Source organism: Syngnathoides biaculeatus, chromosome 5, assembly GCF_019802595.1.
Source record: "Syngnathoides biaculeatus isolate LvHL_M chromosome 5, ASM1980259v1, whole genome shotgun sequence".
NCBI lineage: Eukaryota > Metazoa > Chordata > Actinopteri > Syngnathiformes > Syngnathidae > Syngnathoides > Syngnathoides biaculeatus.
This window is the reverse complement of record NC_084644.1, coordinates 30,574,747-30,597,473: the sequence shown is the minus strand read 5'-3', so window position 1 is coordinate 30,597,473 and position 22,727 is coordinate 30,574,747. Positions and strand designations below refer to the sequence as shown.

The window sequence follows — 22,727 nt, the reverse complement described above, 5'->3', positions numbered from 1 at the left end:
CTTTTTTTTTGTCTTTGAACCTTTGAAATGCTTTTCCAGGCCTTTCACTGCAGCCTCTTTCAGTTCTTGTTTGTTTCTGCAACGGTCTGGCGGAGTCATGGGTCGCAGGTTTGATGTAGTTATTGCTAGTCAGGGTTATGACATCAAATATTAAGTGTTAATTTACTAATGTGTGTTCCAATACTTTTACTCACTTGAAAAGTAGGTAGCTTCAAACAAAAAGCTGCTCTGGCTTATGTTCCTTAACACAACTAAATGTAAATCCCCTGAAATGAAAGTTGAATTTGTGATTTTTTTGTCTCATAGCTTTCTTTTGATCTAAAGCTCAAATGTCTTAAGTGTACAACTGACCTTGTCGTTCCAATACTTTTGGAGGGGATCGTATATAAAGTGTACGTGTTTTAACAGCATATTGTTTTGAATGTAAAAGGTTTGTCCTCATGTGACCTCAACAGACACATTAGGGGGAGCTATCCAATCTACTACAGTGATTCCAAAGCTGTGGTGCACATTCCTACATTTAAAGTATTGTTTTATACATTGTGATCATACACCCCCTTCCCTCACTGTCTGTCTTTTTTTTTTTTGGTCAAAAATGGTTGAGACACTTTAAAGAGAGTTAATCCCAGGGGTGTCAAGTAGCTGGCAAAGACACTACAGTAGTGTACTATGAGATGAGTCGCATGGAGCATGATACTTTACTAAAACAATGACTGCTTGTATTTTCACAGATGCTGGCAGCCCCCTATGAACAACACATGGTGTACACATGTTCCGTATTTTGTCCCATAGGACCGCAAATGTCTGACGTGAGGGGTGCCCAAACGACTACAAATACAATTTGACATAAGCTACCATTGAGAACCAAAGTGGGCTAACTCCATTTCTTTTGTCTTTTAGCAAGAAATTGATTTAAAGTTTATGTATGGCAGCAAAAAATATGGGGAATTTACATTTTGGAGATTTATATGACTTTAATACTTTTTCTGGGTACTTCGTTTTACAGATTTTGTGGCTTTCCTTAGATTTGTTAATTTAGCCATTTTCAAAAAAAAAAAAAAAGCAAGAAGCACGTCATTACGATTGTTTGCACCCATTTTTTTCAGTGTCCAGGTCCAATTTGGGGAAGCATTTCACATTAATGATCAGATAGAAAATTACAAACTTTTTGGGTCTTATTTTGCCTATCGCCTTTTACAGAGAGATGTGTTTTTCCAAAATACGAAAATATATACTCATATTTATGAACAATATACGTGCATAACCTTACCTTCTCTATTGTATTAGTTAAACTGTGTTCTTCAACTAAGTATGAAGTTTTTCTATACGTTACCCTCAGAAAAACACATTAGACGCCTCTTGATTGAAATCGCCAACATATAGTATTTCACCCAGTATCGTAATGTTGACCTATTCTAGTATAATGTTTGCCTTCTTTTCATGTGATGTAAAGAGCTCGCAATCATAAAATATCTATCCGCTTGACACGGGCTATTGAAAGTGCACCGAAAGTGTTTGACGCAACCACAAACATGGCGAACAGGTGAGGGTGGATCAAGAGTAAACACCAAACGCTTTCGCTTCAGTTTCAAATGCCACAAAGCAGAAGAAGCCCCCACGCCGCCTGTGCACTACTGTGTAACTCACTAACACAATTTAGCGCTATTACTTTCAATCATAATAAATTAAAATTGCAAAGTGATTCAAATCATTTGTATCTGTATAAGTGATGACCAATGATCTTCAGTTACTGTGTGACTGTATATAAATGTATTTTGTCTTTGTTTTTGGTGTCATTTTAGTGGCTTTAGGTCTATGTACTCCTTGTTGTCACTAGTAAGACGATCCAGCACCCTAGTACGTAGACTGTTTTATGAGTTAAGTGATCGCCAACAAAGCATAACCATTTCCTTTCACATTCACACGGACAATTAAGTCTTCAATTAACCTCTCGTGCATATTTTTGGAACGTGGGTGGAAACTAGAGTACCTGGAGAAAATCCACGCAGCCAGCCCGGAGCCTGGATTTGAACGTGCGACCTCTGAATTTTGAGGCCGATGTGCTCACCAGTTTCCCCACCGCTGAACACGTCAAAAAACAAATTTTAATTACCGTGTCTCATCAACCGGTTCTACAAAGTTGTATCTTTGTTAAAGATCAACATATTGACTGTTAGCATAATGTCTTATTTTTTCAGTTTGCCTTGCGAAAACTGGCGTCAAACTCTTCGGTACACAACTTTTTTTTAATTATTATTGTTTATTCAACGTTTGAGGCAATGTGGCTTAAACTCAAATTGTGCTCCAGGAAATAAATGGATAGTAGGGTTCAAACTAGCAAATGATGGGATTATACAATAAATTGAAGATAACTGCTACTGGGAGTGGATAGATGGAAAAAAATATTATGCTGCCTTGAGATACAAGCTTTTCGAGATACAAGCCACCGTTCATCTGATTTTTTTTTTCCTCCACTTTGACTTTAACAACTTTGCCTTTTGCTAACTAAGCGGTCACACTGCAAAATTCCAGACATGCTAAGGAATAGAATCAGTAGTTGTGGTGGTATAGAGCTCGTGCACCAATGTCATAAAATCACGTGACTTTTGTTTACGTCGCCATATTGCTGGTCTAACAAAGCATTGTTCAATGCTAAGTCGGTTGGAGACGACACGAAAATGTCTTATAGCACAACGCCCAGAATCTTGTCTGATACCGTTAGACATTTAGAAGGTGAAAATAAACAAAGGTATGTGGAAGAATTAGATAAACTCGGCATAGAGGACGTGTATTTAATGCCGAAGTTGATGTTTTCGCCGATTTGAATTTGAATTTAAAAGAAATTGGACTTTTAATTTGCTTCTGCTTGTCTTGGACAACTGGATCTACACATGTTCCTGGTGAGTAAGTCGTTGTGATTTACACGGAAAAGTTTGAAAGTGTATAAAAGTCTGGACGCATACAAATACTTCATTTCTGGATCTTTTTTTCAGTCAGTAATAAATCCCATGTAGTGACGGGTTGACGGCTCATGAACGTGGAAGCGTGTTCAGCCACACATTAACCTTTGCCGGAATCCATCGATCTTTTCAGCTAGCATTCAATACAAATATCAATATTTAAATAAATGCCCCCTGGTTTTACACAAACTCGCATTCACTAACTATGATTGAGAAGGAAAAAAAGAGGACGGAGGACAGGCATATGTGTATTTTGGTTGGGCACCATTCATCACGTTTAACTCATCCATCTTTTCTGGTCTTTTCAGCTTGTATTCCATAGAATGATCTCTTTGAATATCTGTCTCATCTGTTGTGACGACCAACAGCACAACAGGTCTCCGGCATTGTAAATATTCTCCCCAGGTTCAATGTCTCCCACAATGTCGAGTAGCTCTGTTTGACCATCAGTATGGTGCCGTGAAAATGGTGACGTCACGTGCACGAGCTCTATAACACTTTAACCAATGTATATTTCAATTCAGACTTTACAGCAACACGTGGATCGACAATACTGCACAATCCAGGAGTTGCAATGAATTAGTCAATTAGTCACTCTATGTATATAACTTTTCAATTTTTTTTCTGTCATGACTATATGTTTTATGCAATAATAGAGAGTGCAAAATAGGCATTACAAAATATTTTGCTGGGCTATTTGAAGAGGCTGGAGGTGATTATGGCGATTTCATTTAATTTGAAGGGAGAAAGGTTTGAGTTACGAGTGTGGTCATAGAATGATTTCAACTCGTATCACAGCACAGTATTTCATACTGTAGATTCACATTTTGTCATAATCTTGCCTGGCCTACATATGACTATGAAATTGAAATGGGATGAGGGGGGAAGGTTTCCTCTTCAAAGAACTCATTAAAAAAGAAAACTTTAGAGTTCTACAATCAAAGTATTCTGAGACAAACACCAAAGTATTGAATGCTAGCAAAAAAATATATAGATTTTGTGTTTCCAGAAGTAAGAGCATGTGGAAATGGCAAAATGTGAAACAATTTATGACACAACAAAATTTGTTTATTCAACAGCTTGCAAAGTGTTGCTTGAGCTCAAAGGTCCTTACGTTAGGTTGAGGTTGAACGGAAAGCATCAATGCTGGTTCCTCCTCTGGCAGTGGGACCATGGAAAGTTGCCGGACAAGAAAAGAGGTTTACAGTAAATGGACACTCCCTTGGTGCAGCTCCGCAAGGATCAGGGCAAAACAGGGTGTGGTGGTTTTGTGGTTGTGCTAAGCATTTGCATCAACAGAAAGTTGTGCACGGCAAATATTTGCCATCAAGAGACCAAGTGGGATCAGTTGTCATTCTCGGCTTTGAGTAAGTTTAGCTGAGAAGGATCAAGGGAACGCACCATGGAGCCTCACTTAGTGTGTCTCGTCGTCATATCGATGCTATTCTGCACAACAGGTAAGATTCATACGATCTCTTTAATTCTAATGATACGAAGCACTTCTGTAGATCGACTGTTCTCTGTCATTCAGAGCATGTGCGGGCTCAGGCTATACAAGCCTCGGAGAACCCAATACCCGTGGGGAAGAACGTTACCCTTTTCAGCAAGAACCAAGTCACCACGGGCGCGTGGCTCTTTAACAACCAGCTGGTCGTCATCATATTCCCCGGAGGAGAGGTCATTGCCGCCAACTGGACGGGCAGGGTGTTGTTCAATTCCACCACCTCAGCGTTGACCGTGATGTCGCTCAGCCTAGCAGAATCCGGGACATACACGCTGCAGGACGTGGGTTCCTCCGCTTCCCAGTTAGTGCTGTCTGTTCGAGGTAAGAAGCATTTTGAAGAGAGCAACTCTATTTACCAGGATAAGGAGCAGAAAATGGATGGATGGTCATATGACTTTATGTGCCCTAAATGACTAGTGATAGATATAATTGGCCAAGACTGTGTTGACACCTGAGATAAGCTTCCTCGCGACCATAATCAGGATAAACAGCAGAAAATCGACGGATGGAAGGATGGATGGTGCTCAGCGTCTGTGACTCACTGACAACCAGTTCAGCAGAAGTGGGGTACTTCAATCACTTGAAAGATTCGACTTGACTTTGAATTAGTATTCATGAGCTTCAACCTCACTTAGGCATGAGTAAAATAAACAGATGCATGACTTGACGAATCTTTCAATGTTCAAAGATGATAATCAGCGTTTTCAACATAGTGAGCCATTTTGTTTTTCGAATAAATGTTTTATTTATTTATTTAGGGACTCCAGTATCTTCCAAATATCTACAGGCTGTTTTGCTTTCTCCCAATTCTTGGCTTTCTCATTTCTCAAGCAATCACAGATCAAGATTCAGCCTACACATTCAGAGCCTGATAGATTGTCGCAATTTATAGCTTTCAACGCGATATCACATAACAAATTACAGTTGTTACAATTCAAACAATTTAAAAAATGCATTCCTTGTGTCAACAAATGAGGTAAACTGCTATAAAAACTAGGCCAACATAACCTATTATAAAACATTTTTGTAATGTCCTATTACATACATTTATGACGGTCACCACAGAATATGAAATACATCATTTTATAAGAAGGAGGGAAATCTATAGATTTTCTGAAAGTAATTGAATTTTAAAAAGTGGACAAAGGAGGAATTCATCCCTCAGTTGTTCATTTAATGTTTATAGGTGTAAAAAAAAATGTTGGGATGGGTCAACTAACTTCTCGCACCTATGAATAACGATTCCTGGCCGAGATTAGTTTACAACATTCCAGTGCATTTATTACTTGAGCCACAGAAATAGCCTTTTTCATGTCACCCCACAAGTTTTGTCTCACATGAAGATCCAGTATTCAGGTACGCTTTCTAATCTATTCGGGGTCGTTGTCTTAATGAAACACGCATTTCAAGGACATTTTTTTCTCCAGCATGAAGCAGCATGCTCTCTTCCAGTATTTTGACATACTGTATTCACACTGCTCCATGATCCATGCCTTTGTAACAAAGACCTGTAAGGCTCGACACCATCGTGAGAGAAACATTACCATATAAGTAATAACGCTCGCACCTGTGTGCTTCACTCTCTTCAAATCATCATGTGGCTTGAATTCAGCGTTTATGGGTTGTCTGAAAAAATTGTCTGTTGTCCTTGGACCGAAAAAGAGCATTCTGACTTTCATCAGTCCACAAATTGTTTCTTCGTTTCTCCTAAGGCTAGTCGATGTGTTCTTTGTAACTTCAGACCATCTTTGACCACCCTGTTGGTGATCGCTCTCTGAGTTGTTGACATTCATGATCTTCTTTGATCAATTTGAATGATAGTCTCTCATTTTCTTCCATATCATGGTTTTGAATTCAATTTTAAAGGATTGGAGATCATTTTATTCAAGCACCCATTTTCAGCTTTTTTTGGTTCCTTTTCCCTTCTCCTATCTTTTAATCAAAGGATGCTGTTCCTCTGAACAATCTCTCACATTACCCAATTTCTGAGGGAAATGCTGGCTTCATTCTTAATAATAAAAAAAACGGCCTTATAGACACCTGTTTTTGGAATGACGTCGTTAATTGAACTGAAAGTGTCAGAAATGAAGATGTTGAGGTTCTCGCTCAGAGTGAGCAGGTTGGATGGGATTAGAAATGAGCTCATTTGAGGGACAGCCAAAGTTGGATGTTTTGGAGACAAGGTTAGAGAGAGCAGACTTAGATGGTTTGGACATGTTCAGAGGCGAGACAGTGAGTATATTGGTAGAAGGGTGCTGAGGATGGAGCTGACAGGCAAAAGAGCGAGAGGAAGACCAAAGAAAAGGTTGATGGATGTTGTGTGGGAAGATATGAGGGCAGTTGGGGTTAGAGAGGATGATGCAGGAGATAGGCTTAGATGGAAAAAGAAGACACGCTGTGGCGACCTCTAATGGGACAAGCCGAAAGGAAAAGAAGAAGAAGATCAATTGAACTCTACACTGCCATTATTTTGAGCATGGCACTTTCAATGCAATTTTCATTTTTGCAGACCCAGAAGTAGGAATATGATAAATGTTGGCTCGTGCCATCAGAAAAAAAAAAAAAACATCTGGTCCTGGTGGTCAAAAATTCTCAGACAAATTTAAAAAAATATATATCCTTGTTCTCTCAGTTTTTCAATGTCTGTTTAATGTTGGCTATTCTTTCTCCACAGAGCTAATTTCAGGCGTGAACATTATGGCAAACGCCACAGACCTTGTGGAGTTTAATGACACGGTAACGGTCACCTGCACAGTGGTCACTGGCACTTCCCTATCTTTCACGTGGCTCAACGACACCGCCGAGGTGATGGCCGGCGGATATGTCCACATCAGCGACGACGGTTCCCAGCTCACCATCGCCAAAGTGAAGCGCTACGACGAGGGCCCCTTCAAGTGTAACGTGACGAATGGCATCAGCCAGGAAATCAGTTCGTCTGTACAATTCAACATCAGCTGTGAGTTAGGACTCTTGTCATAGGATTGGATTCACAACAAATTTTACCTGAGGCTAATGGGAGGTACTTGAAGATTTCCCCACGTATTTTCCTTAATTCGCATTAGGCCAACAAACGAGATTTCCAGTGACACCCAACACCTGACACCCCCAACGTCAGTGCATAAGTTCTGTTTTCATCACTCATCAGTCGCTGGCATTATTGACTTGTGACTAGCTGGTAGCTGCTTTGGACACAGGGCTTGGCCACTCAAGTGGTGCCAGTGAGCCATAAGTTTAGAGTGGGCTCTCAAAAGTCACAGCAATACTTTTCATTCAGTTTAATCAGCCACGTGAGGTCACTTTGAGACTTTCAAACCCCAAATAATGAGGTTTTATCTCAAAATAGCGCTGCTCATACATTGATAAATTATTCCATTTAATTTTTACTAACATGCTTTGACTCATGCTGACGTGTACTGCAATGTTTTGTTGCAAAAAAAGGGGGTTTAGTTCCCATTTAAAGAATGTGGGAGGGGCAAAACCTTTTTTTATACGGTCTTTATAATCACAGATTTTCTGCACCAATGCTGGTGATTCTGGAACATATCCTCTGCACCTAATGTATCAGCAGCTTATTAGCTTCTGTCCAGTCCCATTTTCCAGGTCTTGGATTTTTCACTGTGACCATTCGTCTCATTTCCCCAGATGGACCCACAGCTGCTGCCGTCTCAGTGGTGCCCCCTTTACACACCCACATCACGGGATCAAACATCACCCTATCATGCGGGGCTGAGTCCAAGCCCCCGGCGGCGATCCAGTGGATGTTGGACGGGATGAACCTCAACCACTCTGGGGTGGAACTTGAACTACCAATGGTCACTGAGAACCATACGGGGGAGTACAAGTGTCTTCTGCACAACTCTGTGACATCCAGGTTCACTAACGCGAGCGCAATGATCAGGATCATAGGTAAGGTTTGGGCCTTCTTGTTGTTATAAGTCGTAGAAATGGAGGGTTGTCTGTATGTGCGCTGCTAATGATTGCCAACGAGTTTGAGGTGTAGCAGTGAGCTAAGATAGGGTCCGGATTTCCCGTGACCCTCAACAGAATACATGTTGAAAAAAGGTTGGATGGATATGGATGGATGGATGGATGGATGGATGGATGGATGGATGGATGGATGGATGGATGGATGGATGGATGGATGGATGATGGATGGATGGACGGACGGACGGATGGTTCTCGGTTTTTATGAGCCCTGCATTTGATTGTGACCAATCCAGTGTCTCTTTCAACCACTATTAGCTGCGATAGGATCCAGCTTCCTTGTTACCCTGCACAGGATAATTATGAACAAATTGATAAATGTATGGTGTTTCTACAACTATAAATGGTCTAGGGTTGAATGGGGTCAATCAGGGGTGTTGTCTGTTAGCTTGTTATCTAGGATAAGCAGTTGAAAAGAGGTTGGTTGTCTGTTTCTGTGGAGTCCAATTTTCTCTGACCATGAACAGGATAATCGGGGAAAAAAAATGATAAATGGTTTTCTACTCATAAAGGCACTGTGATCGGCTGTCAACCAGTCCAGGGTATGGTCTGCCTTTCAACCACAGTCAGCTGGGATAGGCTTGAGTTTCTTCATGACCCTGAATAGAATTAGTTCGGCTAGCTAGTTTTGTGTGTATATTTTCCTTGTGGTGGCAAATAATCTCGGGTATTATTTGCTTTTCACCCACAGTCAGATGGGATAGGCTCCAGTTACCCATGGCCCAAATGAGGACATGCGGTATATAAAATGGATGCATAAATGGTTGGATGGTCGGGTAATGCAGAGGGTCATTTTCCTGTCACCCACATTTGGCTGGGATAACTTTCCGCTTTTCTACGACTCTGAACTGGTTAAGCATTGGTAAATGGATTGCCGAATGGATGGTTTTTTGCCGATATAGTATGTGTTTTACAATTTGACTGGTTGCTTTGATCATATCAGTTGGAATAAACTCCAATTTTACCATGATCTTAATCAGGATAAGAATTTGAAAATGGATTGGATCTAGGGCTGTTAGTTTATGTGCCACGAGATTGACTGGAGACTGTAGTCTGCCTTTTGCATCAGGTGGTATAGGCTACAGTTACTAGTGACCCATTACGCCAATAAGCAATAGGAAATGGATGGCTGGGTCGCTGTTTACATCCAGTATTCCTTACAATTGACTGATGACCAATCAGTAGTATAGTCTGATCCTCAACAGGATAGGTGGGACAAACTGGATGGATTGTTGCAATATAATGCATCCATAAATTGTTCTTTCAGTTTGATAATACTGCCTACCATCAGCTAGTGGTACATTTTGGACATGGGCCTTCGCTCACCACTCATATTATCTGCGTATTATTTATGGACAGTGGTGGGTAGTGACGTGCTATGTTTAGTCCATGCACGATCTATTTTGAAACGTCATCATCAACTTCCACGACACGTGCCATTTCACCAATCCAACGGGATCACTCACGTCATTTGACTTCAATTCACTAATTAGACAGCACAAGGCAGTAAAATCAAATCCTTCATGGGCCAATCAAAGTGACACATTTAAAGGGAAAAAAAATCTGCCACAGACTCAAAGCTTGGTCAGAGAGTGCTTAAATGTGCCCAATGGTTTGATCGTGATCTCTGAGGTAGTTATGGTCAAACCCGACCACATAACAACCCCCCCCACACACACACACACAAAAAAGAGAGAGGTCATCCATCTTGTCGCTTAATTGACCCCTCCGTGAATGTTGCGCAATCCGCGTCACTGACCAATCAGAGGCCAGAGATCTGCATAATCTCGGACTCAAATCTCGGATAACGCTGGCTGGATGGTCCAGTATAGCTTCTGTTGGCGTTTTATCGCGTATTTGGGTTCTTTAACAATACATATGGTTAAGAGGTGTAGTCACGACATGTCTCATGTAAATGAATTAGCAGTTCTTTGCTTGCATAATATAGCTACGTGTGAATGATTGTCACACTTGATCTGTGTTGAGCGATATTTTGCGATGATCTGACTGCACAAACGTGTCCCATTGTTCGCAGACAATTAGCTAAGCTAAACCGGACTAGCAGTCCTAAAAGCCTTCGATGTGCACCGAGACACCAAGACTGAAGGAAGAATGTTTGAGGACACTAAAGTAGTGATTGTCGTACTCGGTCGGGACTTGCGTAGGTTCGGCACTAATTCAAGAATAATTATTGAGGGGAGCGCGTGACGTTACACAAAGAAAACGAGAGAAACAACTCGTAAATCAAGCCTCGCCTTCTTTTCCTTCATACGGTGGTTCACAAACGGCTATACAGATACACATACAGATTCTGCACACAAGTGTGATATGTAACACAAAAATAGGAAAACTGTCAATGACGAATTCGTCTTTGGGTTATAATATATTATATTATGTGGCTTCTCGGTCTTCCCCTGACTCTGGAAAGATCTCGCACTAATATCAATGGTTTCTCCGTCGATATGCATGGAAATACCATTGAAATACCGCTCTCTGAAATACTTGAAGCCCTGTTGTATCCTTTTCAACAATATTTCACTGTTAGCTAAGAATGCGAGTGAGAAATCAGCCGGTAAATCGGACAGTTTCGCTCTATTCCTTTCTTGCTGCGCCAATATTTTTCCTAATTGTTTGTCTGACGTCAGCGCACGTGGCGTGACGTCACTTCAGGAGGCGTGGTTAAGTGCCCTGTACGGAGGGGTCAATTTAGGGGTGGCCAATCCGTTGATCATGCGGGTATATTGATTGACATTACTTTTGATCAATATTGGCCTCTTCTGACATGTCAATGCGCATGTGTACGTAAAGGCAGGTTCGAGCAAGCTGGTTTCCTATTAACCATCTGTCTTGCTTTTTTCACCGCAGTAGCTGCACCTTGATGCGGTTATCCCCCAACCCCTGGCCACACACACACACACATGTACATTGCGCCGACGATACACACAGGCACCACCCACCCACCCCACCCCACCCCCGAGGAATATCGGGAGATGCTTGTTGCTTGAAAAGCAGATCTTGGGTCAAAAACAAGTGTTGGCACCCCTGTTTTAGCACAAGTCTAACTTGAGAAAACACCTTGCAGTAGGTTACAGAACTCTCTCCCTTTCTCTCTCTTTCTATCTCTCTTTGTCACTGTCATTCTAAGTCACTATGAAATTAATACAAGAGACAGTTAATAATGATAACATTTTATGAAGTTTTTAAATCGGAAAAGTAGGTCAGTGTTTTTGATGAGGTTTAGGCCGGCAGATAAGGGTCTAAATGCTCCCACCACTTGCCTCTGATGCGTGCACAGCACAGCAAGTCACATGTTGGTTCTATCCCAAACAAGACTTGGTAATCTATGCAGGTCTACGTGCAGGAGTAGTTTTCAGGCTAAAGACAAAAAGTCAATGTCATACGTTTTGAAAGTGAAACCAATGACGTAAAATCTTTTTGCAGTGATGCTTTACAATAAAGATGTACCTGTCCCACAGCGCCGATTACGGCCGTGACGGTGAACCACACGGGAGGAGTGGCGATGGCTCAGGAGCCCTTCACCCTCAACTGTCACGTGAACGGAGAGGTGGACATCATCCAGTGGTGGATGAACGGCCACCTGGTGTCCGCTGACAACACCACAGTATTTGATGCGGAGAACCGAACACTGACTTTAAACCCAGTCCAGCCCTCCGATGCTGGTCACTATAAGTGTCGGGCTTTTAACGCAGTGAGCAACGTGACCAGCAGTCCCTATAACCTGGAAGTCTACTGTAAGTCAAAGCATTTGTTATATATATATATATATATATATATATATATATATATATGCAGAATTTCTTTATGTATGATAACTTTGATGAGGCAAAAAAAAAAAAACAACTTCTGGAACTCCACTGGTTACCTGACATAAGAAGGCCACAAATGAATGTCACCTCTTTATAGTTGTCGTTCTTAATTGTCTTGGACTACAATACACTAGTGTATCAATAATCTAGCATGAAAGATCACAGTACTACAAGTGCATCAAGGCTGTGTCATGACAAATGACGTGAGTTAGTTTATCGATGCAAAGTTTTGTGACACACGATGTACAACTTGTGACTAAGACCTGCGGTGTAGCAATGTTTTATTGTGACAGACGTTCGGGGTATCGATCTGTATCATGACTGATGACAATACCACTGGTGTATCAGTGCCACACCATGATACACTGGTACCTTCAATGGTGATTGTATCAGTTGGTGTACTGATGCTATATGCTAACAGATGACGATAAGACCGGTGTATCGACACAGCGTCGTGACAGATGGTGATACTTCTCCCTCAAAAATACTGTCCCAAGAATAATGACGTATCAATTCGAAGCTTTGCCTCATTACCATTTTGAGGTTCATGAAGATGAAATAAATACTCCAAGGGTTTTCCATGGAGAAGACATGAACAAGAAATATACTTATTCGATATCGGAAGTTAGTAACCCCAACCATGTTGTATTCATCAAAAGTAATCTTATCCTTTATGTAACACTTATGTTGCTTGTTTTCAAAGACGGTCCAAAAACACCGGAGATCATGGCACCCTCGGTGGCCTTGATTGGAAACCAGGTGCTCCTCAATTGCACCAGCCTCTCCCATCCTCCGAGCGTGTACAGCTGGCACTTCAATGAAACGGAAGTGGCCAACACCTCCGAGTACCTGGCAGGACCATTAGCATTCAACATGAGCGGGACGTACACCTGCATGGCCTTCAACAATATCACTGGGAGAAACAGCACAGCAGACCACATGCTCACTGTTTTGGGTAAATGGATGGACTTGTTTTTTTTTTTTTTTTTTTTGGGGGGGGGCACTGTATTTCCTCAAGTAGTGGCCTCTGAAAAATGTCATGTCTCATTTATTTACAGGGTACGTTATTAATCCACAGTTAAACACAGAATTCTATTGCTAACCAAAACATTAGCGGCTAGTGAGGGCAAAACGGGTATTGATTCTAATAATCTTTTGCGCCCAACATTTCTAAAAGAAGTACTCATCATAATCCAATCATACAGTACTTTCTACTTCTTATATTGTGGAAAAATAGGGTTGTTCAATTTTTTTTAATAACATGAAGTAAAAAAATTGTAAATGGAAAGAAGTCAGGTTGAGTGCTTGATTGATAAATATAAGCTGCCATTTTGAAATCAGATTTCCCCATATTGCGTCGTTTGAGAGCACTTTTACCATTTCGTGACCCATAGAACATTTTATGACAATAGAAGTACTGAACCAACCAAAAGAGAGTACACACTGGTTTCACCAGAAAAAAAGTTCAAATTCTACCTTTTCTGTCCTTTAGAAATCAGCAAAATCACATGTTGGTTTAACCAAAAACTGTTTTCTGAGAAAAAGACTGTGAGGGAGCTTTTGATGCCAAAATAATTTAACAGGAACTGTATACAGCGAAGAAACGTTACGTGACCAATATTGACTCAGTAAATAGCCCAAGTTGAGTGTCAATTATTTTATTTTTATATGGCATTCGTCATTCATGTCTTGAACAGCTTTATCTTTTCTCATGATTGTGAAAAACACATTTTACTACTTACCGTGACACATACGATTTTTATACCATCCATATAAAAAACGTTCTCTTGTTCGAGTGGGAAGTGCCTAAACATGCCTGACTTCCAATGTGTTGGCATTTCTATGCCTCATAATTGTCACAAGGCAAGATTCACCACCTAATTTTAATCCTCGACTCAAAAACTGTACAGATCTCAAATCCAAAGCAGTACAACACCACCATTTACAGGAATGTTGTAGTCATTCCATTTATTTAAAAGGTTGAATTTTATAGTCTCTCCCACCCACTTCCACACCTACCAATTAAAAAAACAGACTTGTCAAATTCATATGTCTGGGGCAGTAAATGGTTGGATTCCAGTTCATGGATATGAACATTCATAAAAGTGTTGGGCATTTTTCTTCGTCATTTAATAATTATTTATTTATACAAGCATCTGTACTTCTATTTAAATTCAGTCCTTTTTCCACCTCTGAAAACAAACCCTATTCCCCCCCCCCCCCCCACCAGATGAAATCAAATATGTACACATACAGTTGCCTGTGCATCCTCCCGTGGAAGGATATTCCTTCATGATGATGTGCAACGTGTCAGGGCCTGTTGACCAAGTTGCATGGCGAGTAAATGGAACGCCTTTAATCACGGACGACAGGATCATGATGTCCGCGGATAACCGGACCGTCACCTTCAACGAGCTCCACCGTAATGATTCTGGACTGTACCATTGTTGGGCTTTTAATTTGGTTCAACAAATCGTAAGCCCTCCTCACCTGCTCATTGTAAACTGTGAGTATGACATGGATATTATAGACAGTATTTTTTGACACATACCATATTTGGTATGTTGAGGTGTAGTGTCCTATTCATATTATACTGTAAATAGTGTATACAGTACAATAAAAAACTGTATTGAATACAGCACAGGTGTCAAACTCAAGGTCCGGGCCCAGATCCGGCCCACTGCATGATTTTATGTGGCCCGCAAAGGCAAATCATGTATTTCAACTTCCATGATTTTTGTGATAATCTGGAACAAACTTTCAAATTGCCATATCATAAATGATAAAGTTGAGATGTTGCAAGCATTTTTATGTTACCAAACATGAAAAGTAGTTGAAAACCCCATCATGCTTGATTTGTGATTCAAAAGTAGTTCATAAATTTCATCTGTAAATATCATGAGGTGAAAGAGTTTCATGGATTCACAGTCATAACGGCCCTCTGAGGGAAATCATAACTGCAATGTGGCCTGCGACAAAAATAAGTTTGACACTCCTGCAATACAGTATGTATGCGAGAGAGACTACTAGTAGCACACCTTTTTGTGCAAAAATGCAACACTATTAGATAGAGTATGTCATTATAAATACCAGATATTCATATTTTTATGCTGAAGTTATGATTCAAGTGGAAAGAAATCACATGGCTTTACTGCCTCCTACAGAGGCACATGAAAAATATGGTTGCTTCAAGGTACAGTATTTTACAAAACCAAAAGAAATCAACTACGTGTTTTATTGTTGCAGTTGGACCAGAAACTCCCATGATTTATGGTCCATCCATGGCTGTGGAGGGACAGTCTGTAAACTTCAGCTGCTCTGCAATGTCGCTCCCTGACAGTCATGTCACCTGGTGGTACAACGGCACGATGGTAGCCAACAGCTCACTCTTTGTGTCATCCCCGTTGACGGTAAACATGAGTGGAAACTACACATGCAAGGCCCGCAATCCTTTGTCAGGAAAGAATAGCACCAGCGTCCTGATGCTCCATGTCCTCGGTAAGAATCCTCAACTGTTCCAAAATATTTTCTTTAGTTATATATACAGCAACACTTTGCTGCAGCGCTCTGATCTCTTGCTGTGCTTATTCTTTATCATGATAAAGCTCAGATATTTGCGGGTGATATGGACCAAGCCCTGCTACAAATTGGTGTAAAACTGCAAGTAATTGACTGCAATGTTTATCATTGCCTACATTAATAGTTAAAAGCATGACTATACTGCAAGCTGTGATCCAAATCAATATAATTTCAAACTCATCTAAAAGCAATCAAATTTAATACCAATAAATGGCCTCATGATTGGGATTTTAACCAAATGCACCAGAAGTGCAGACATACGTGCGGTGAAGACTCCATGTAATTTCTACTAACAACGTAATCTTAACCCAACTTCTCCACATACAAGATGTTCGTCTCTCAATTACTAATTTCCAGTTAGCTGGGGATTTAGTGGCGGTACGGTGGATTAGCCGTAAAGTGTTGGCCTCACAGTTCTGAGGTCCAGGGTTCGATCCCGGCCCACCTGCATGGAGTTTGCATGTTCTCCCCGTGCCTGCGTGGGGTTTCTCTGGGCACTCCGGTTTCCTCCCACATCCCAAAAACAAGCAACATTCATTGGAGACTCTAAAAAGCCCCTAGGTGTGATTGTGAGTGCAGCTGTTTGTCTCGATGAGCTCTGCAATTGGCTGGCAACTAGTTCAGGGTGTACCCTGCCTCCTGCCCGTTGACAGCTGGGATAGGCTCCAGCACTCTCGCAATGCTCATGAGGACAAGCGGCTAAGAAAATGGATGGATGGGAATTTAGTGCTATTATGTGGTGAATTGGTGAATCAGGGTTATTTGTGTGTTTAGTAGATAGGCATAAATAGAATGCTCTTTCATCATTAATTATTAGGATATCTCGGTTGTACTGATGTATCCCACACACAGCGTGAGATTTGCAGTTTCCCACCGTGACGCTTATCTGACGCTTAGAGTCGTTTTCGCTTTTTCTAACAGTCCTTCAAAAGGGAATTTGTCCGACAAATCAGAACTGTTTTTCGGTCTAGCGTGCGATTACTTTTCACATAATGGCGCTTAAAAAATGTGAATGAATAAAAACACCCTCTAAAAACTGCATTTTATGTTACTTGAGTTATCTTTGTCTGATATGTACATATATTTTATGATCTTAAACATTAAAGTCGGGAAACGATGCAAAAAATAATTTGAGACGTGAAGTTGTCTGGGGTTTTTCACCCCTGGTAGAGTCAGCCATGGCAAACCATTCCAAGGTGAGGGACCAGACAAAGTACAGCTCACAGACAGCTTATGATAGCGATTGAAAATGACGATAGATTTACCTTGACCGGACGTTGGTCAAACAGCAGAGTTTCAAATTTGGAGAAATACAATCACTAGTGGTTGTGGTGGTTGGCACTGAGAGCATTCATGCAAAGGTCTTAAAATGTCACACAACTCAAATTTGGTGAAGCTGGTCCTGAGTGCTATTGCCACTGGCATAACCCTACACCACCCGTGGATGTAAAGGGCAATAAGGTTCTTTGAACTTTTATCTTGGCCCAGCGGAGGAGGAGGATGTATTCCATCTGTAGGGGATGGATGTCAATTGTTAGCCTCCCTGGTAAGGTTTATTCAGGGGTTCTGGAGAGGAGGCTCCATCACCAAGTCAAAAGTTATATTTGACCGTCATATTTAGGAGGAGCAGTGTAGTTTTCATTCTGGTCGTGGAACAGTAGACCGGTAGCAGGGCCTCCTTGAAAGTTCACCCAACCAGTCTACATAAGATTTGTGGACTCAGAGAAGGTTTTCGACTGTGTTCCTCTAGGAGTCCTTGTGGGGGTTACTCTGGGGAGTTTGGGATACTGGACCTCCGAATACAGGCTGTTCAGTCTCTGCACAACTGGTGTTAGTTTGATATTTATTGCACTGGATAAGTTTCCAGTGAGAGTTGAACTCCATTAAGGCTGCCCTTTGTCACCGATTCTGTTCATTATCTTCCTGGACAGAATTTCAAGGCAGAGCCAAGGTGTTGAACAGGTCTGGTTTGGTGACATCAGTAATAAATCCCTCCTTTTTTCAAATAATGTGGTTCTGATGGCTTCATCAAGCCAAGATCTTCGATTCTTGCTGGAACGGTTCACCGCCAAGTGTGAAGTGCGTGAAGTGCTGGGATGAAAATCAGTACCTCCAGAAATCTAGAGGAGCAAGATTAGGTGGCTCGGATATCTGGTTAGGATGCTCTCTGGACGCCTCCCTGCTGAGACATTCAGAAATGGCTTGGAGGAACTAGGTCTTTGGGTGGCCCTAGGAACACCTTACCTTGGAATCCCACCAGAAGAGCTGAACGAAGTGGCAGGGGAGAGGCAGGTCTGGGCCTCCCTGTTCAAACCTGACCTCAGATGGAAGGATGCGTGGATATTAGTGGAAGTTACTTCACTGCATGTGCATCAACACTCACACATGGGATGCATTCGTGTTTTAAATCAAATCGTCTGTAAATTATTTGAAATGAATTTGAAATTCTGAACTGTTTTGTGATAAGTTTGTAATATATTCATGGTTAAATACTCAATTGATATTCAATATTCATGGAAGCTCTCGGTCGCTAGCCCTCACCAATAGTGAGAGTTAAATGTACTTTCTAACTCTGTATTGTCATCTTCAGAGGCCATCAAGTCAGTGACGTTGAAAAACAATACGATTCCAATCGACGGCGACAACTTCACGCTCACCTGTGAAGTGGACGGGCATTACACGTCCATCCAGTGGATGAAGGACGGAATGCACCTCACAGCAAACTGGTCCACCGCCAATCACACCAACTACTCCATACAAGACAACAGGCTTCACTTCTTACCCTTGACGCGCGCAGACGACGGAATGTATGAATGCGTCGCCAACAATTCTGTCAGTCTTCACAAAAGTCCCCCCTATGAGCTCCTGGTCAACTGTGAGTACCAAACGAAGACCAAGTAGAGTGGTGCATTAAGATTTTTTTTAATTTTTGAAGTAAGCTCCTGTATTATACAATTGTCTTTTGTACTGTCCATCCACATGTAGAATGCCATTGTTCTTAAAAGGTTAGAACAGTGCAACATCTACGCTATTTATTAGCACATACATGGTGTTTAGCAGTTTATAGCATTAAGCTAAGTGGTAGTTTTCTATGAACCACATCATTCTCTTTGCTTTTAGTTTAAGAGTAAACTTCAACTAGGAGTGGCATAATGGGTTGAAGCCTCTCTTTTGAAGAATTTTTCAGTCTGACAAACTGCTGCTTTTTGTCAAGTGAGTTTGCATGTTTTCCCTCATGCTTGCGGGAGTTTTCCACTCCAGCTCCCGCCCATATTCCAAAAACATGCTTTAGTTCACTGAATGTTCACTGAGTATGTGTGGATCTGAGTGTGAATGAATGGTTGTCCGGGTTATATAGTACAGCAAATACACTGCAACTTACAGACTGGTGACCAATCGAGGGTGTGTCCAGCCTTTTGCTGAGAGCTGGGATAGGATCCAGCTCAGCCACGCCCCAAATGAAGGCAGGCATTATATTAGATGGATCAGTGTTTCACTTCCCATAAATTGTAATAGACACTTCACCCCATGACAACTGGGACCCGGGTTCAAATCGGACTCACCTGTGTGGTGTTTGCATTTTCTCCCTGTGCCTGAGTGGTTTTTTTCCAGGTACTCTGGTTTCCTCCTACATCCCAAAAACATGCATTGTAGGTTGACTGAATACTATAAATTGCCTATAGGTTTGAAATTGTGTGTGAATGGTTGTTTATGTGCCCTGTGATTGACTGGCAAACGTTTTAGGGTGAACCCTGCCTATTGCCCAGAATTAGGATAGGCTCCAGCACGCCCGTGACCCCCCCCCCCCCAGGAAAATTAATTCAATGAATGAACTTCACCCCGTGTGTAGTTGAATAATGCCGATGCCAGCCAAAAGGCAAGTTCCCAATAGTACCATTAAAGTAGTTATCTCAGCTACAACTGCAGCCTTTAACTCTTTTCACGGATTCATCCACTTGCAGACGGGCCTCTCAGTGTGACGATCTCAGGTCCGGACCTGGCGAAAGAAGACCTCACCATTTCCATCAACTGTATTGCCGATTCTCGGCCAGAAAGCGAGTACCAGTGGTTTATGAATGACAAGCCTACGTCAGCCTTCGCCTTCGGCAGTATGATCCAAATCCCGCTTCTAGAGTCCAACTACACGTGCAAGGCAAGGAACCCTGTGACCAACATCACTATGTCTAAGACCAAGTCCTTTAGCCTCATTGGTAAGTACGACTCTCCTCCTTGGGTTGGCACTGTAATGTCACCATAAAATGGCCTTAACCCCCCCCACCCCACCCATCAAATTATCTTATCTTTCAGGTTCCGCTTCTGCCCTCCATTGCCCACCCTACAAAGTCCTTATAATCATAGGTGTTTTCATCATCTCCATCCCAGTTCTCTTTCACTGAATGCCTCCAAAATCATGTTTAATTTTGTAGTTAAAAAAACACCAGAAACATACATGAGAGCAAGGTGTCCTGCAGTCAGTCATTTTAGGTTGTTTGAAAAGACAGAAGAAGCATTAACATTTGTAACAATCTGCTATTCTTAATTCTCATTTTTACTGTCAGCATGTTGTGATTATTGCCCTCACTGCACTGGAACATACACGTAGTCTTTTCAAAGTGGCTCCATTATTTCACTTCGCTAAAAATCAAATCTTGCACTTTTGCACGGTCACGTTAGATCAAACTGTATGAAATGTATACAAATTTTATCATGCATTGATTTGTCGTATTTATTTCTCAATTAATTAAACTTGTAAGACTGGTTGGTCCTTTGCGTCATGCTGTCTTTGTGTCGGTAGCCTATAAATTAATTTGCTGCATTGAGTTATTTGCTTGCTCTTAATTACATATTTTGGAGAAAGTAGAATACAGTACTGTCTCCGAGACAGCATTCATAAACATGGGTTGGATATGAGACAGGCCAGTACACCAGACATTGGAGGGCACCGACTCAGTAGTACCATCAGGTATATCCATCTGAAAGCCACAGATGTTGCTGATGTCGCATCCTGAACACGGAGATTCAGTGGAAGGTAAAAGTATGAACCCTTTGGAATTACTTATATTTTTGCATAAATTGGTGGTCATCTTATCACCATTTAAATCACAACAATAAAGAGTCTGCTTAAATGAATACCACGCCAACAACTGTGTTTTCATATTTTTTATTGAAAAAAACATGGGTAGGGAAAGGTAAGTGAAGCTTTGGATTTAACAAATGGTTGAGCTTCCTTTCGCAGCAATAACCTCCATCAAATGTTTACTGTAGTTGCAGATCAGATGTGCACCGCGATCAGGATGAATTTCAGACCATTTATCTTTACAAAACCGTGGCAGTTCAGCAAGATTCCTGAGATGTCTGCAGTGAGTAGCTCTCGAGGTCATGCCACAGCATCTAATGGACCTTTCTGACCTGTCAATCACTCGTACGATAATGGGCAATCAGATAGCCGCATTGTCTTAACCCCTGGTTTGACCCGTCCCTCTTGTCTCCATGTCCCACAAGCAATGCTGGTTATCGGTCGCGTGCGCTATGAAAAGTTAATGTTACGAACAAAATGGTCCTCAGATGTGCTTGGGAAACATGCAATTCTGATGGAAGATATCCTACTAGGTTACAAGGGGCCCGGTTGATTCATTTCCATAGCCTAAAACACAGTTGAAGTGTCTATGATGGATTAAGGCTCACGGAACAGCGTGTGTAGAACTAAGTGTGGACAATATCACCAAACACAAGGCTGTATGTTCGAAGGTAAGTGAGGGAGGGAGAAGTATCTTCTCTTGAGTTTGATTGAATTATTATCAGTGCTTTATACATTGTAGAACAACATTCCCTTTGTTAGTGTATCACTGACCTCCTGAATGAAGTGTGTAATGTTTTATGCCAAAGACTCAGGTTAGTGATACGTAAATGTGCGGTTGTACAAGAGAAATGTCTATTTGCCCATTTGTATCACATGAGACTTTTAAGAGAGAGCACTGGGTTCCACTATGAGCCAAGTCAAATGAATGCACCCACTCACTTATAAAGACTACAATGATATTACTCGTGATCTTTCCAAGTAAAAAGTACTCACCCTGCTTTACATGCTCAGTACGATTCCACAATTTTATCCTGTTGGATTTCAATATGAAGTTTGCGAGGCATTGAACTTTTTTGTATCAATCGCCAACGTTTCGCTGCAACTCTGACATTGCGTCCTGCTCCGTCCAAAATCTTAATTCCGGGTACATATCCTTGTGTGAAATAATTGAGACCTCTCTGTAGAACTGTCTTTGACAAGTCTGACGCATTTGGCAAAAAATTACCCCAATATTATCTGGAATATGCGAAAGAGAATCCAGTTCAAACATGTTATGTTCAGTCGCCATTGTGGATGATTGTGGGGCATGGCAACTGTAGCTAATGGGGGTGCTGAAGATCGCCAGTCGGATAGGTCCATTCGGGGAGACGTCAGGACTTTGACTGGGCCACTCCTGAACGCGTATTTTTTTTCTTCTGAATCCATTCTGTTAATTTGATTGTTTTGGGATCAAGGCCCTGTTACAACACCAATCCTCCTTTGAGCTTCAACTGTTGGACAGATGGCCTCAAATTCTATTACTCTATTGTACTAATAAATATTTACTACACACGATTTCAACCCCAGTCCTCAGAACTGTGAGGCCAACGCTTTACAGCTGCTCCACTGTGCTGCCTTTTACATTATTTTTAATACAAACGTAAAAAAGATAATTGTGTGCTACTAGTTTAAGGAGACGCAGCACAGTGTAGCAACTGGTCATTGGTCTTACAGTTCTGAGGACTGGGGTTTGAACCCCAGCCCCACCAGTGTGGCGTTTGCATGTTCTCCCCTTGCCTGAGTGGGTTTTCTCC

At 41.5% G+C, this 22,727-nt stretch overlaps 1 protein-coding gene across 1 annotated transcript; it reads left to right on the top strand.

The window, feature by feature from the left end:
• Positions 1–85: 85 nt before the first annotated feature.
• Positions 86–20,979, top strand: ceacam1 (CEA cell adhesion molecule 1). Its single transcript, XM_061821141.1, has 11 exons — positions 86–4,417; positions 4,492–4,785; positions 7,139–7,420; positions 8,107–8,370; positions 11,925–12,200; positions 12,979–13,230; positions 14,506–14,781; positions 15,522–15,773; positions 18,445–18,729; positions 19,817–20,065; positions 20,163–20,979. Exons 1-11 carry the CDS (start codon positions 4,363–4,365, stop codon positions 20,249–20,251), a joined length of 2,574 nt encoding a protein of 857 aa, XP_061677125.1. The 5' UTR covers positions 86–4,362; the 3' UTR covers positions 20,252–20,979.
• The last annotated feature ends 1,748 nt before the right edge of the window (positions 20,980–22,727 follow it).